Here is a 17,322-nt window from a genome sequence, read left to right on the forward strand (position 1 = left end):
CCCCCCCCCCCCCCCCATTCTACCGACCCGCCCCCCCCCGAGATCTACACTCTTTCCCCGCCGCCGCTCGCCGCGCCGCCGCCGCTGCCCGGAGCCTCCACTAAGGGGCCGCCGGCGCGCAAGCTGCTCTTCATGTGCACCCTGTCCCTGTCCGTCACCTACCTGTGCTACAGCCTGCTGGGCGGCTCGGGTTCGCTGCAGTTCCCGCTGGCGCTGCAGGAGCCCCCGGGATCCGCCGCGGAGCCCCCGCCGAGCCTGCTGCCTCCCTCGCTGCTGCCTCCCCGCGTGCGTCCCGGCGCTTCCTCACCGTCGCCGGACAACGCTAGCCGCGGGCCACCGCCCGAGCCCCCTGAGCGCTTCACGACACCCGCGGCCGACGGCTGGGGACTGGCGAGCGGCGGCGGTGCTCGGGACGCCTGGCCCAGGAGCCCGCCTGCCCCCGGAGACGCGGTCACGGAGCAGGACGCGCTGTTGGGGCGCGGGGCGCAGGAGCCAGGCGCCTCCGCCGCCGAGGAGCTGGAAGGCCGGAGGGCGGCCAATGGGAGTGCTGAACGAGGCCCCGCCAGCACCCCTGATTATGGGGAGAAGAAGCTGCCCCAGGCGCTGATCATCGGGGTCAAGAAAGGAGGGACGCGCGCGCTGCTGGAGGCTATCCGAGTCCACCCGGACGTAAGAGCAGTGGGCGTAGAGCCGCACTTTTTCGACAGGAACTACGAGAAGGGGCTGGAGTGGTACAGGTAGGAGGCTGCGAAGTGCAGGACGCGTGAGGGGTCCCGAGAGCCCAAAGCCCGGGCATCCATGGGAGGGCAGTGGGAGCCCTGGCCTGGTTGCGCAGAGTCCCTGTGCGGCGGAGAGAACAGGACTCCAGCTAAAAGATCACTTTATTTCAGGGAAAGGGGAGGAGCAGGTGCCTTGTAGAACTACCGGGCTCCAAATCTGGGAATCCCCAGCTCTCCCGTCTGTCCGCCGGGTGTTTCCCAGGGCTCTGGGTTTCTAGGTTGAGAACAAGCGGAGGAATGAGACAGGGGAGCTAAATTGACGACGGGCTTTGAGATCCCCAGGAATCAATCAAAAGCGCCCTCAAAAGCGTTTGCGTGGCTGGAATCCAACTTCAGTGTTTTAAGGTCAGAGCAAAATGAACAGTTTTAAAAAAAAAAAACAGACGGTGTAGGCGCTTTGGTTTTATAGTAAAGGTAGGCTGTTTCCTACATCTGTAACTTTCTGTCCCTCTTGGCTGAATGAACACTGGGTTGATTTAGTATCAGGAGCCTAGGTGTCTAGATACCAGTTGGTGCTCTAAGAGTATCTGTGCCCTGTGCAGAGATCTTTCTAATTTGAGCATCCTTGGAGACAGACTGGAGTTACTTCTGTGGGGAGTTATATACTTCTTTCTGACACCATCAGGTGTTGGTACTTCGAGGAAGGAAACAGGAGAAAGTTAAGTGCAGGTCAGATAGCTATTATCTGTCTTTCTTGCCAAACCTGACATTAAAACAACATTGGTGCATGCACATGCTCAGAATGCAAGCCCCTTTCTCTCTTCTTCTACCTCCCCCCTTTCCTACTGCTTCATATCTTTCTGGATAACAGATCTGGACGGGTGGCCCCATCTCGATCACATTTCAATAATTAATTGCAACTGTCAAACAGAAACAGAGCCCTTGTCAGCTGAAGTGATACTATCAGTTCCACAGAGCCAATAGGTAAAATTGTTCTGTGACAGGATTGCTTTCCTGTCTAAGAGGCATGCTTCCTGGGTTTAGATTACAGCTGGGAAAAGTTTTGGCCATTACTTTGGGAATATGTAATAAGCATGTGTGTTGTGACTGGTTTCTCCCACTTTTTTTTTTAAACTGCCTTGTGCCTTAAAAGCTGCAGAGAAGTACACTGAGCCATAAACATTCCAGCACATCACACTGAGACAGGGAATGTGTCTGTTAATGTCTTGTCTGTTTCAACAGCAAGAACTAATTGGGATATTTTAGGAGGCTTCAAACAGTCCCTTCCTATCAAAACATAAAACAGCAAGTGCCTAATTTAACTGGAAAAATTCCTTATTTATAACATCACAAGCCATGGCTTCCAGTTTGTGATTATAATTAAAAAGGTGTTAGGATGATTAATGCAACAACAGCAAAATAAAGACAGGGGAAGATGTCTGAGAAGGGTTCAGCTGTTTACTGCTGAGCTACAGGAATGTCCTGATTTCTTCTGTGGGGTAGCTTTAGCCATCGGAGGGTAACTGTGGGCACCCCACCTCCCGGTTCTAATTTTAAAGCTGTGCATCTTGTGGGAAGTGTCAGATGCCCTTTAAGAGAGGTAAAAGATCAAATCTTGCAGCATGTGTTTTGGGTGGCTTTGCTGCAGTGGTGCTTCAGAAAGAAGTGCTTTATTTGGATGGCCAATGAAGTTGATGGGAATGCTTGAGCCGGGAAGACCCTATCCTGGGCTCTGGAGAGTTTTCTAAATGAAAGGAAAGAGATGATAGATTTCTTAGGATCTTTTCAATTGATGCCAGGATGAGGAGATACATAAGCTACCTCACTGTCAAAACATGGCTACTGAAGGTGTGAGGTGGAGCGAGACCCCCAGCCTCCTGATCCCAGCCAATACTTGTGGCATGCGTGGCTTGGTATTTGTTAGCCCTTAGAGTTGTTAAACACAAATGGTACATCTAGAACAGGGTCCTTGGGCCCAGGTAAAAGGAGCATTTGGTATCTCTTGGTCCTCAACCCCTGACCCTTATCCCCTTGTCCTATGGAATCACAAGGCTGAGTGATGCCAATTAGAGGTGAGGCAGAGACTCTCTTTAAGAGCAAGCCTCATGGAAGTGAGTGACTATCTAACAACACAGGTTTCATTAGCCACTGGAACATGGCTGATTGAAAGACTCCAGGAAGCTCCTGGGGACCACAGGAGCCCAGTGAGCTTCCCGGCCTCATTGCTGACAGCCATACTTTGAAGACATTTGTGAGACTTCATTAGTTTTGTCTTTTCGTGCTTGCTCTGAGCCTCTCTCCCATGTTGGAAGAAGGAATGATAAACACATCCTAATGTAGAAATGTGAATAGTGGCTTCAATTCAAACCAGTGGTAGAAACTGCTGCTGTCAATGCGACTGGCTCGGGCTTCTCTCCTAGCTAACAAATCAGCTTTAGCAGGTTCATTTCTGTGGCATCACTCGAGTTATCCCTAAATCTGGGTTTTCCTTTGTACCTATGCTGTCAATCTAATGGGATGTAAAAACACTTCAAAGATTAGAAGATGTACATTCGATTTTCAGGGCAGCACTGGACTAATGGATTAGGATGTGTGTATTCAGGCTGTAGAGATGCTTAGCCTTAGTGGTGGACTGACCCAGCTGATGGTATTAGCCTGGTGGATCAAGCCCTCTTCTTCTGCTTTTCTTTTCCTTTCTCCAAAAAGGCAAAATCATAAGCAAATTTCATAAGAATGATACAGTGATCCTGGCAGAAATCTTGAACCCTTCTATGGGATGGGATTTTGGGGGCAGACCCCTGGCTACAGAACTCATCATAATGACATAGAGACGGAAGCACTTGCCTCTTCTGTGACTTGCATGTATAGTGACCATGACATTTTGCTTTAGAAACCACTTAGCTTCAAGGTGATGGTCTATGGTCCTATGTTCTATTGGAAGGGTGGAGTAACACCAAGAACTCACTGCATGCTGCAGGATGCTGAGCTCTTGTTTCCCAGTGGTTGGCAGCAACACTCTTAGCTGGTGTCTGGAGAAAGGACCAGGGACATGAGATGCCGGTATTTATGGAATGCCAGCCATATTGCCGGCTGGCACTCTATAGATGTGTTATTCACTGCAGCGTTGAGATTATGCTGTGGGGTAAACAGCAGTGGTTCTGTTTTATGACCACGTTTTCTTTATTCCTGGAGGTAAGTGACTGGCTCAAGGTCCTTGGTTTGGTTGCTGTCTGAGCTGAGAGTCAAACCTGCGTCTGTCCAGTTGCTTTGTTTCTTTGCCTACACCACATTGCCACTCACTAATGCTAAGGGCAGCTGCCTTTTCAATTCTTACCTCTGAGAAATGCGTAGCGACTACTGAGTGTGCACTCGGTGCTGTTTCAGGAATGGAGGATAGGGTGAAACGTGAGGTGGATGGAGCCCCATCCTCACGCAAACGTCAGTGGAGTAAGAAGGTAGGCAGACAGCAAATAAGCAAACCAAACAGTGTGTAGTGAACATTTTGCTTTGATGAAGGAAGTAAGGAAAACTCAACTAACCAACCACATGCTAATGACTGGTACAGCTCAAGTGACCAGATTGGAATCCGGCAGAAGCATAAATATGCAGAATGAAAAGTTGCTCAACAGTAATTTTCTACTCATGGCATATAGAAACCCTAGCATTAATACCGAGGTTAATAATGAACAGTATTAAATTAATTCCATGCTTTGTTGTTGTTGTTGGCACTTCTAGAAGGCTAAAGCCATGGTCTCCCATGTGTGTTCCACTACCGAGCTAGAGCCTCAACCCCCCAATTTCACTTCTTTTTACCCTTTAAAAGTGGCTATTAGAGAATGTAATAGAATATCTGTGAGGGATTTGTAGGTCTATTGGGTGGCCTTTGTGCAGTGTCGAGCTTTTAAATGTTAAGTATACCTAGAGATCTTTGTTCACTTGGATTGTGATGCTACAGGTCTTGTGTGTGTCGGGATTGGAGGAGATCTGAGGTGGGGAGGGTGGGACAAGGCTCGGGGCTTCTGAGTTTCTAGGATGACCTAGATGCCATTGTTGCCACTTAATCTTAGAACTTACTTTGAGATCATTGATGTGCAAATGTTTGCATACACGTTTGTGTGTGCTTGTGTGTGCACTCTCATAGCTGTTTGTACATGCAAGTGTGCTATTTTGAGGTGATCTCTTGTTGGGAATTATGTAAATAGAGTGAATTGGTAAGACACAGAACCAGTTGAAGATGTTCTCAGCAGAGGGAAGAGTGCGAAGGCCCTGAGGGGGAATCACAGCATCCATTCATCACTCTAGAGAAAACTGAGTTCGCATAAGACATTGCAACCTCCTGGCCAAGTGACCTCCAGTGCACAGGTTATATGACATCACTCAGGCTCAGTTTGTCAGACAGTCATTTCTTCTCTATAGGCTTGTTGGGAGAATATATGAAATAATAAAAGTGGAGACGGTTATTCACAAAGCGAGTGTCCTAGAGCAGAAGTCCAAATGAGGCTGAGTTGTGCACTTCCTCGTTTCTTTTGCTTTCCTGATCTTTTACCTCTAATCAGGGATGTGATGATGTTCCCTTGCTCATCTCCTTTGGATTGCTTTGGGAAAAGCCCAATAAGGAGGACTTTGCAACCTGCATCTCTTTTCATATTTTAAACAAACTCAGGTAACTTTGGGGCCCACATGGGTCAGATAAATGAAAGTAGTGAGCTGGCAGAGGATGCTCTTGAGGCCACTTCCCCTGAGCTAGGGGCAGCGTCAGGCCTGTTCTGGCTACACTTCCATGCACATAGAACCCAAGAGTTATCAGATTTTTACTCTGTAAGAAGAAACAGGAAAGCAGGTTTTGATGTAATGTCTCCTGGTTTTTGGTACTGGCCACAGATTTCAGTTCCTTAAAATATGCTGTGTAGGCCAACACTGTGGAACAAATGAAACCCATCTGTGGGCTGGATGCAGCCAACTTGCGACCAGTTTTCGACCTTTGGGCTAAACTCATTTAGGAAAGTAACTAGTGTGCTGTGCGGTGGCCAGAATTGTAGCTTGCACGTGCTACTTGGGTTAGCATTTCTCCCTTTTCTAGCTTTTTGCAACAGCTAAGGGGAAAAACCTCCTTGGAATGTGGCAGTAAGCACCAACAGGGTCCGATGCAAATACTGAGGCAGAAAAAGAAACTTCATACATAAAATGTAAAATATCTTTTTGTTTCCAATTAGCATTTCCTGCAGGTAGGCCCAGCTCCCCCTGCCTCAGCCTCTTCTGTGCAGGAACACACCACAGCTGTGCACTGCCACACCAGCTGTTTGCTTTCTTTGTTTTCTTTTGTTTATCAAAGCTAGAGATGGACTTCAGGACCTTATGCATGGTAGGCAAGCGCACAACCATATATTCTCAGCAGGAAAATCCTCAACTTAGCGATCTGAAGTGAGCACACCCGATCTGACCACATAGATAACTTGGGTTTATAAGATATAATCTCATATGGAGGGTGGAGACCTAAGAGGTAGGAAAAATGGGGTCTAGGTTTTGCTTTGTTATGTCAGGTACCAGCGTGCTTATATCAATAAAGCCCATTTTTCTGACTGAAACACTTTGATCCTCGAATGCATTTATGTAGCAGGCTCTTTGCAGGGATGGATGTAGGAGTCCGAAGGAATAGGACGTGAGGCTGGCCCTTTCATCTCTGAGCCAGGATCCATAGCGCGCTCACTGTGTGACCTTGGGTGAGTTGATAGATATCATGATGCTTCAGCTTCTCCATCTATAGAGTGGGCTCACTGTTGCTTACTTCCAAAGCACTATATGACAATGAACCACAGTGACATCTCAAATGCCTTGTGTAGAGTTGGTGACATAAGGTACCTTATCTGGCTTCTTCATTTTCCTTCAATGCCTTCCTTTTATTCTGCCCTGCAGCATAGAGGACCCTAAGGAAAAAGCCAGACTCATTTGTCATTCATTGGATACCGACTTTTATTTCAAGATTATATCCGAAAGAGAGTTTGTGAGTCCCCAGCAGCTCTTAAGGAGTTATCCAGAGAACAATCAGAGGGTTCCAGAAGTCAGCCTGTTGGCAGTGAGTGGGAGATGAGTCTAATTTCCTGAGGTAATCTGGTTATGCTCTCCACCCAGAGGAACTGGAGGGATGGCCCAGTTCTCTGGGTTGTCTCTCTCTTGAGCCTCTGGCAAAAAACAAACCGTTTTCTCTGGATATCTTAGAAGCAGTAAGCTGCCAGGCAGGTGTGTCTTCATCTTCCCCACAGAACCCAAGACATCCTGTGACACTCCTGCCTGAGCGCTGATGAAATCACTCAGGTGTTCCAGCCATCTGACCATGATTTATTTATTTTTTTTATCTTTGTAAGCCTTACCAGGCCCATTTTACTTTTAAATTGAGTCAGTGTAGAGGCCTGGAGATGCTGGACGAGTTGAGGACTGCTGGCTTGGATGCTCCAGAGCTTGAAAGGGTTGGTTTTTCATAATGGATGCTATCTCTGGAAGGGATGGAACCCCCACCCCAACGAAGTCAGCTCTGAATCCCATTGGTTTCTGTGGTTTAACAAGCTACTCTGCAACTGTCTTGGGATTTTCGGTTTGAAATTAGAATTCACCACTAGAGGTTTTGCACTGATCTTGTCATTAATTAAAAGCAGAAAGTTGATTCTTATTTTTCTCTCCAAAGCACTCACTAGTTAGGATTGCCTGACTCTTAAAATTATTTGCAACCTTTATTTTAAGAGTATACTAGCTTTACGTGGTGGCATACACCTTTTGTCCCAGCATTCAGGAGGCAGAGGTAGGTAGATCTCTGTGACTGTGAGGCCAGCATGGTCCACATAGTGAATGTGAGTCCAGCTTGGTCCACATAGTGAATGTGAGGCCAGCCTGGTCTACATAGTGAGTGTGAAGCCAGCTTGGTTTAAATAGTGAGTATGAGGCCAACTTGATCTATACAATAAGTTCTAGGCCAGTCAGGACTATGTAGTGAGATCCTTTTGAAGAAAATAAGGAAGAATCTACAGTTTAGAGGGGAATGAAGTAACATGTGTACTAATGCATATACATGTGGAATATATATATAACATTGCATGTGTGTTGGTGGTTTAAAGTAAGAAAAGTTGAACTTGATTCAAAACTAGAAGATGATTCATTGGCACACATGACTAGGATGTCTGTTGGGTCATGGACTTTAGGAAAACTCTGCCTAGATCTCTAAAGGGTATCAGTAGGTTTCTGCATTTTTTCCTCTGCTGTGTTTGTCTTGCTTCCTTCTCAGGTGGGCTGTCTCATTCCATCTTATTCCAGGTGGTAAGTAACACCCTCCCACCATGTTTCAAGGATGAGATGGCTTTTAAGAGTATCTATAGAGAGTGCCTAGAGATGTCATTGTCCAGACTGTGACAATTTTATGATAAAGGAACACAAGCCTTGACTGAATAGGATTCACACTAAGAATGGAAGGGTGGGTCAGTCCTTGATAGTGCAGTTTATTGTTAAGTTTAACAGATGTGCCAATTCTTGTGGTATAGGCTGTGGATACTGGAGAGTTAGTTTCTTTTCTGGGCCCTGGTCACACTGACTCCCTTGGTAGGACATTTTCAGTCTCATTCTGTCTTCCTGGAAGACTCTGTCCCCAGTGTCTAGGTTCCTGGTGTCTCCTTATCAATTCTTCAGCTGTTGGCTGAAGTTTAGACCCTTCTAATAGACCATTTCCATCTACATAAAAGTCTTCCTGCTCTGCCCTGCTCAGCTGCTTTACTCTCCTCATAGGATATAGGATATAGGATATATTATTCTTCAAAGTTATCCTGGTCACTTACCCGCTCATTGGATGGTCAACTGCACAGAAACAAGGACCTTATCCATCTGATTCCTTACCAGTGCACCCCACATACAATAGACACTCAGCAGGTGATGCTTTGTTAACTGACAATAAAGAATCAACAAACCAACTAGACAAAGGAGAGCCTTCTGTGTGTAACACTCCAGAATTCAGAGAACAAAGAGCATGCCTGTTTCTTGGGAACTTGGGTCATAGATTGTTGTAAATGCTTTCACATGCTAATTCTACAAGACAACTTTGGGTGCAAGGGGGATCACTTAGGATGTGTGTTAGGCAGGCTCCCACTCATCAGGCCTCACAGGTAGAGGTACTCCTGCTACTCCTCTTTTACAGCTATAGAGTGAAACTGGGAGAGTAAACAGGGTATCCAACGACACAGAGCAGGCTGTCAGGAACCAGGTGTCTGTTTGCTACGACAAAATTTGACTCTTTTTTCCTGGCCTCTGTGGCTAGAGTGATGTTCTAGGTGAACAGCCTTGGCTCTTCTCATAGAAAATTTTATCCCAAGAGTTGTTGGGATTGAGCATCTCTAAATGCATCATGAAAATATCATTGACACTGGATGTGCTGGAACACACTCATAATCCTTGCACCCAGGCTGAGCCGGAACAGTCCTGAATTCAGGGCTAAATATTTCTCCATTACTTCCCATTTAATAATCAGTTGCAAAAGGGTTTTGTGTTTGGTTTGTGACATACATTGTACAGGTGGATCTCCCTTCTTGTGATTCCGTACTAAAGTTTCTGTTGGAGGTGAGAATCTTGAGAGTTGCTGGATCTGGAGAAATATTGGAGTTTAATACTGGCACTATCCTATCCCAGGACACTTTGGATTTTAGAGTTACTAGGTATTTTGATAAATAATGTAAACCTGGGGCTGGGAAGATGTCTTGGTGCTTAAAGGTGCTTGCCATACAAGTATGAAAGCCTGAGTTTGAATCTCCAGAAGCCAAGGGAAAGCCAGACATATAGTGTGACTGTCTACAATCCCAGGGCTCCCTTGAAGAAATAGGGGGAGAGGCAGGTGAATCCCTGAAAGCTCACAGCCCAGTCTGGCATCCATAGTCACACAAAATAAACACACTCTCAAACAAGTTGAAAAGCTAGGACCAAACACCACCCATGTACTGTTACGTATACTTGCACATGCTTACATATATAAATACCCACATACCCACATACATACGTACATACATACATACATACATACACACACACACACGCACACACACATTAAAAAGAGAAATAAATAAAAAAGAAAAAAAGAGAACTTTTTAGAGATAAACCTGAAATTAGAAGTTACAGTTTTAAACCAGAGTTCTACATATGTCCCCCTTATAGGCAGATTAATACTTTACCTTTGAATCTTGTATTTCACATCTTTAAAATGGGACTAGCATCCTCTTCTAAATCCACAGGAATTTTGCAGGAGGGGAACAAGGGTTCTAAGCAGGAAGCTACCTCGTCTGTCTACACATGTTAGTTGTTGTTAATCCACGCACGTTTTCTGAATTCCTCCAGGTAATTGGTTTTCTGGGATGTTGCACTCCAGGGAATGCCTGAAATACAGGACGATTTCTCTTATCATAAAGTTAGATTAAGAAGTTTAATTTACAGAAACTATTATACAGTATGGATATCAAATGTTCTGAGCGCAGACTGCAGAAGGTACCAGAGAACTCTTGGGCAGCCTTAATCTGCATAAGTCTTTACCCTGACTTATGACCGCTGGAATTTTTTTTAATCCTGAAACAACATAAAGAGTAATGGTGCATGCTTGCTTTGTCAGACTACCCTGCAGTTAATCAACTCTAGAAGTGACCAGAAGATCCTCTTATTTGGTTCTCAATTGGCCCATCATCTTCTCCCCTCCCCATGCAAACCTTGGCTGTGATTCCCAAGCGGGTATATTCATTCATATATCACCTTCTAGATGCCCATCCATCCTGCTTTTAAGTCCTTTGTGGTAGGCAGTGTAATAGTTACTTGAAATATCCTTATCCTAATTCACAAGATACATCAGATTTCATGGCAAAGGACAATTAGATTTCACATGGAGATAAGATTATGTCCTAACTAGCTAACAGAATGACAGATTGTCCCATGTTTCTGGATGAACCCAATTAATTACAAGAATCCTCATAAATGGAAGGGGAGGTTGTGAGAGAACCAGAGACACAGAGCATGTGCGGGATCTGGTCAACTATGTCTGCCTTTGAAAGCAGAGGGAAGGGCTATGAGCCAAGGAAGTTATCCAGCATCCAGAATCAGAGGAAACACAAGGAAGTCGAGTTTTAGCATCTTCAGAAGGAAGGCAGCACAGTGACACTTCTGCTGAGCTCCATCTTAGACTTTGGCCATGAGAACAGTAAGATGAGGTATTGACATGCTGTTAAGCCACTAACTTTTGAATCCTTATAGTAGCCACAGGAGATGAGTACACTTAGTTTAGGTGTGCCTAGCAGTCATCAAAACACTTTGATTCTTTCTTTCTCTCTGTGTGTTTCTTTTCTTTAATAGGAAAAAAAAAGTCATCTTCAGGGCCTTCTGGTTCTCTTCCCAAACAGATGGAGTGGAACAGTGTCTGAATGCACAGAATTTCTAGAATGTAAAAGCACAAGTAGCTGATAGAAGCTAGGGGTTTCTGTCTCTTGTAGGTAGGGAATGGTGATCATCAGAGTACGTAGCTGCTCAAACACCAGCTACCCAGAAATCCAAGTCTGAAATGAAGCTCAAGGGGACAGACGCACAAGTTTGAATACCAACCCACTCACATGCCAGCCAGTGTAGATGGAGGCCCCAGGTGTGTACACCAGGAAGTCACTTGGACCCGCATCCCTTTCCTCTTGATGCTCTACCATCCCCAAGGCAGCTTGTTAGAAATGCTGAATCTCTAGTCTAGCTCTAGCCTCCTGATACAGAACTTTGTATCTTAGGGAGATGTGCTGTTGATGACTGGAAACAGGGTTTGAGAACTGTGCTCTAAAACAATGGCTCTCAATTTGTGGGTTGTGACTCCCAAAGTCCATCAGAAAAATACAGAACATTCACAACAGTGGCAAAATTACAGGTAAGTAGCAATGAAGATAATATTATGGTTGGGGGTCACCACAGCATGAGAAACTGTATTAAAGAGGCACAGCATTAGGGAGGTTGAGAACCACTGTCTTACAATAAAGCATTTCATCCTTGGCATTGGTGATGTTTTGGGATGGTCTCAAAGACTCTGTTCTGAAGACATGTCTTGTGTACTTACCAACATTTCTGGCCTCATTCACTACACTGTAGGGCAGTAGCACTTCCCTTTCAATCAGGGCAGATAAAGAATGCCTCCAGACATTGCCACATGTCACCACGCAGTCCCAAATTACATCTAGTTGAAAGCTCTAAGGTTTTCCTTTCTTTCCTGGGACTTCATTCCATTCACACTTTTCCCTCAGAAAGGAAGGGGACCAAATTTTTTTCTGCACAAAGACCATACCCATTAACTTCAAGTCTCATTCTAGTGTCAAGAATTCAGTTCCAAGACTTCACCTAGCTGCAAAAGAGCTTGGGAAGGCATTTAAGGACTCTGTGCCTAAGGAGGGCAAATGAATATAGCCAGCTGTCTGCTACAGCAGCTTGCACAGACTTATGGCCATAGCCTATCTCCTTGTCTCCCTCTCCTCCTCCTCATCTCTTGCTTCCTTGTTCTTGCTCTCACCATCTTGATTGCTAGCTCTCTGTGCTAGAGGTCAAATCAAAGAACTTGTGCTTGACATCACTGTGCTACACTGCAGCCTACTGCTTCCCTTTCAATTCCCTTCTGCCGAAAACGCCTCCAGTTGGAAGGAGAAATAAATTAAGTGTGTGTGTGTGTGTGTGTGTGTGTGTGTGTTTATCAGTATCCAGTGGAAATCACAAGATATTTTAGAGAACAAGCAACATTTCTCTAATCAGTATATTTTTTATCAAGGATCCCATGCCTTCTGAACTTCCATCATCAGCACAGATCTTGCAGATATGCTGCCTAAGAGGCGTGTCTACCCACCTACTGAGAGTTGGTTTTCCCTTCCAGATTTGTGCCTTCTCTGTGCCAACAAGGTTTTGTTGGTAAATGAAAACTCAGTGGTTGTTTAAATTTTCACAAAATGAGTTTCCAAAGAAGAAAACTAAGTTTCTTAAATATTTGTAAACACATGCATGTGTTTGGTAAGCATACATGTATATTTAAGTGTACATAGACAAGTACGTTGTATGTATTTATATAAAACATATACACACACATGTTTGTATATGTTCTCATATCTCTATCAGCCATATATCTATGTAACTGTATATCTACATACATATGTATGTACATTATGTGTGTGTGTGTCTGTCTGTTTATCTGCACCTTTTACCTTGGTACAATCATTATCCCTTGTCTACTTGACTTTCTGTCATCTCATTTTTATGTAGCAACCATGGTAAATGACTGTTTTAGAGTATAAAGCATATTGTACTCCTTCTTTCCCTTTAATTTCCAAATAAGTCCGTGTAGAAGAAGTTCCAAGCCTGGCTGGGACCTGCAAAGCCCTACAAGACTGATGCATCCTTTCCTCTGCAGCCGTGTTCATTCATCCCTTCTCTTTGCTCCTGTTTACACTGTGCTAGCCTGAGCATCTAAACACGACCTACCCCAGGGCCTTTACCCTTGTTTCTCCCTCCACCTGGAATTCTTTTCATCAGTTAACTGTGTGTCTGACATCTTCCATTCACTTGTGTCTTTGTTAAACCATCTTATCTTCCATATGTCCTGGTCACATAGACTTGGACTTAGCTAGCATTGTTAGTTCTGGGAACTTCACCCGTTGGACAGTGTCACATTGCTGTTAACTGAATCACTGTACTCTGTAGTTAATCCCTCCACACTCCAAGTTTTTGTTATGTTGATTTTCCCAGTTTTAATTCCCCTGTCTTGGGAATTTTTGGTTCTAATATAGAACCACAAAATGACTTTATCATTGCTGGGGTAAAGCTAAAAGCCACTTATTTATGTCCCTCTCGAGATATCCCTGCTAATTAAACACACAGCCACCAGGTGGTGACTGTAAGATGCATTGCATTCAACCTCCTGATTGGTTTTACCCCATGACTGTTGCCCCTAAGTCACAACCGAGCCTTTAAAAGGCTCATGCTGGGGCAACAATTGACAGGTATTGAGACAGATGTGTAGAATCCTGTTTAGAATAAACTGACAGTTGAGTGTCCCTCCCAGCTTCCTTCTGAGCCAGATTTTTTTCATTTGTGCTCAGGTAAAGAAAGAATAAGGTCAGGTAACACTCTCTGGTATTAGTATTCTCCTGATTCTCAGTGGACAGCAATGAGCATCCCATGATAAACTAAATATAAGTTAAAGTGATTAATAGTAGAAACTGTTATAGTGCCTGTACCAGGTATTGATGGGTGTTATTCCCTTAGAATCTCTACAAAGTACACAACCATTTTAGCCAGTGAGCCCCATGACCTCACCCGGAGCCACTGAGTTCCTTATTGAGGATAACAGTGAGCTTGCTCTCTGCGGACTGGCTGTTACTCACTCCTGGATTGTCTTCCTGAAGGCTTCTTGCTTTCTTTGGGAGTGGGCTTTCCTCTTTCTCTATATCTCAGTCACCCAGTAGAGATTTCCCTAAATCAAGGCCCATTTGAAAACCTCCAATCACTGTTTGGTATTGTGCCTTTAAAGAAAACCATTTCCAGTGCCTGTGAATTCACTTTAGACTCAGAATGTGAGGGGCCAGGATACATTTGCTTTATAGCATTCATCATTCCAGGTAAAATCTGAGCTAAGCATAAACCCAAAGGAATTTAATAAGTAGCTCATGTATCTGAGATGTCCTAGGTGGGGAGATGGGAATATTTAAACAATTAATATTCTTTTATTCTTTGAGAATTTCATATGTGCATATATTCAATATATTCTGAGGACATTCAGCCTCTTACCACCCCCAGGGCTTCCCAGGGATCTTTATTTTTTAAAGGTGTGGCTTTATCTTGGCTTAATGATGCCACCAGATTTTAATTTTTTAGATTCTGCTGCTGAGGCGGTTGGCTACATTCATAAAACTTTCTGCATTATGGCTATGAAGGGAGTGTTCACCTGATTCCTTTTCCTAAACTGCAGGGGGTGGAGAGGAGACTTCAGTCTGTTCCCAAAGCCCCTGCCTCTGAGGAGCAGAGGGTGGAGGTCAGTAGTTTTCCAGGCACACAATACAGGGATGCAGGGATTTTTCCTAGAGCAATACCAGGATATAGTTCTCAGAGGGGAAAAAATGTATGTGGATGCCAACACGACAGATGTCTGCTTCTAGACTTCTGTGGAAATGCAGTCTTCCACTGCAACACAACTGAGTAAATCAGAAGCACTGTGGGTTCTGCTGGCTTGTGTACAGACAGAGGCCTGGGTCAGATTCTCCGTTCTGCCTTTATCCTGAGGTGAATTCCAACAGACTCTCAAAAATTCCCCTTCTGTTGCTCTGCAAGGAAGGAGGGCAGGGTGGGAAGAAGAGTGTTCAAAAGAGGGAGAGACTGGCCCAGTCTTTGCATTTAAGGTGTTAAGTCCTGGGAAAAAGTTGAAAGAATCACCTCTAGAAGCCACTGGTTGTTTATTTAGAATATCTTACATTTCTGTCACTTCCGTAGCAACTCCTAGCACTGCCTGGGAAAATTAAAGGGACTGTATATCTTGCAGGAGAAGTCTTCAAATAGCAAGTAAATCATTCACCACATTAAATCTTCCTGCCCAGGATCCCTTCCAGTAGAGAGGGAGAAACAAAATGTCTTGGCGTTTGATCAGCCTTAATATAACAACCAGATAGTCCAGAATTTTAGAGCAGCCTTGCCTCTGCTATTTTATCTTCTTCACTTAAGGTAAGGCCTACAATAAAGAATTAAGCTCGATTTAGTTTTCTATGATTTTTGAGACTTTTAAATGAAGATTAAACCCCTGTTTTGAGGCAAATATAATCAACCTTGTCAAATCCAGTGAGTGTCTTGGGGTTTTGTTTAAACAGATGTATCTTGTGAGCATGTGGCTGTCTTTATCCAGCAACAATGCTACCTTCTTCAGTGTCCCAGAGTGCGACAGTCTTACAGTGTCTCTATGGGTCTTTCTGAAGAGACATGAGGACACTTGACCTTGGGTCATTTATTAGGCACAGTAGGTACAGGCCAATTTCCTGTACGATGCTGGGGACAACTTCATATCTCTTTCTCTGTGTCTCTCTCTCTCTGACTGTCTCTGTCTCTGTCTCTGTCTCTCTCTCTCTGACTTTCTCTGTCTCTGTCTCTGACTCTGTCTGTCTGTCTGTCTGTCTGTCTGTCTCTCTCTCTCACTCACTCTGTTTCTGTCTCTCTTTCTCTCTCATTTCCTTTCTCTCCCTACTCCTGTTTCCCCCTCCTCCCATTAACTTCCTCTCTGTCCTTACTCTCACATCCCTCTCTTGTTCCTCCCTCCTTCTCTCAATACCTCCTCTCCATCTTTCTTCTCCCTCCCCATCCTTATTCTTGTCCATTTGCTGCTCCATACCCTTCTCCCCATCTTTCCCTTCCTCCTCTTTCATGGCACTGGAGATGGAATCGGTGGTTTTGTGTGTCCTAGGGAAGCAGCCCCCCACTGGAACACGCTCCAGCCTGTCTTTGGATTTCTTGGCAGCTCCAGCCTTATCTGCTCCTTGCCCTTGCTGTCTGATTCCCACCATTCCCTTAGGTTGAGCCCCACCACCATGATGGGGACGTGTGAGAGGCTCTTCCCTCATTTCCTTCAAGATGGAGGAATTAGGAGTGGCAGCAAAACTGCTTCTCATAGCCTTTGCTTTCAGAAAACGTTCATCTCCCAATTTCTTGTGGCTTGTTTTCAGATTCTGAAGAATTGTAAAAGGTGCTCTTATTTCAAAGAAAGGTGAAATTTAAAGACAGATAAGAACTTCACTTGAGTGAATTTTTGTTTTACAGCAGCTGCACTTTGGCACATTCTTAGCAACAATAGTTAGCTTCCATAATTCTCTAGGAGACTGAAGCAAAACCAAACCCAGAGGGACACATGTGTGAGTGTGTGTGTGTGTGTACATGCCATTGCTGCATGTTGAGGTCAGGACCACCTCAGATGTTGGTCATTGCCTTCAGTCTTCAGAAAAGGTTTCTTTTTGTTATCTGTATACACTAGGCTAGGCGATTAGGGATGTACTGGAATTACAGATGTGAGCCACCATGTCTGGATTAATGTGGGTTCTGGGGATCCCAGCTCAGTTCTTCACGCTTACATGACAGACACTTCACCGAGTCTCTTATAATATTGGTTAATCTTCCCAGCAAACTCTGATGATGACAGATTTTGCATTTTAAGGGGAAAGTGAGCATAGAGAGGAAGAAATGATTACCAAATATACCTTGGGTCCTACTGGTGCAGCTTGGGTGGGAACATGAGCTTGTTAGTGTTTGCAAACCTTTGTCACAGCAAGAGGCTACTTCCTGCAAGGAAACAATGCTTAGGCAGTCCTGTTCACAGTCTGTGCTTGACAGGTGGAGCATTTCCTCAGAGTCCCTTTCCACAGCCAAATCCAACATATCTCTGCCTTCATGAATAGATTCCAGGGCTCATGTCTGGGCTCCTGGAGAAGTCAGAGCATAGATTCTCTACTGTGAAAGATGGAGACGATCTTCCTACTGTGGTTGGTTTAAAGGTCTCAGCATTTGGAAGGACTTCACACACACACACACACACACACACACACACACACACACA

The 17,322-nt window shown here is 44.7% G+C and overlaps 1 protein-coding gene across 1 annotated transcript in view; it reads left to right on the forward strand.

Annotated features, from left to right (window-relative positions):
- Positions 1-17,322, forward strand: part of Hs3st4 (heparan sulfate-glucosamine 3-sulfotransferase 4) — a 401,599-nt gene that overhangs the window by 521 nt on the left and 383,756 nt on the right. Inside the window, exon 2 of the mRNA XM_028764209.1 lies at positions 43-737. Within this exon, the coding sequence (XP_028620042.1) occupies positions 43-737 (695 nt within the window). The remainder of the gene's footprint in view (positions 1-42; positions 738-17,322) is intronic.

This window comes from Grammomys surdaster, unplaced genomic scaffold (assembly GCF_004785775.1).
Source record: "Grammomys surdaster isolate TR1022 unplaced genomic scaffold, NIH_TR_1.0 142, whole genome shotgun sequence".
NCBI classification, from domain to species: Eukaryota; Metazoa; Chordata; class Mammalia; order Rodentia; family Muridae; genus Grammomys; species Grammomys surdaster.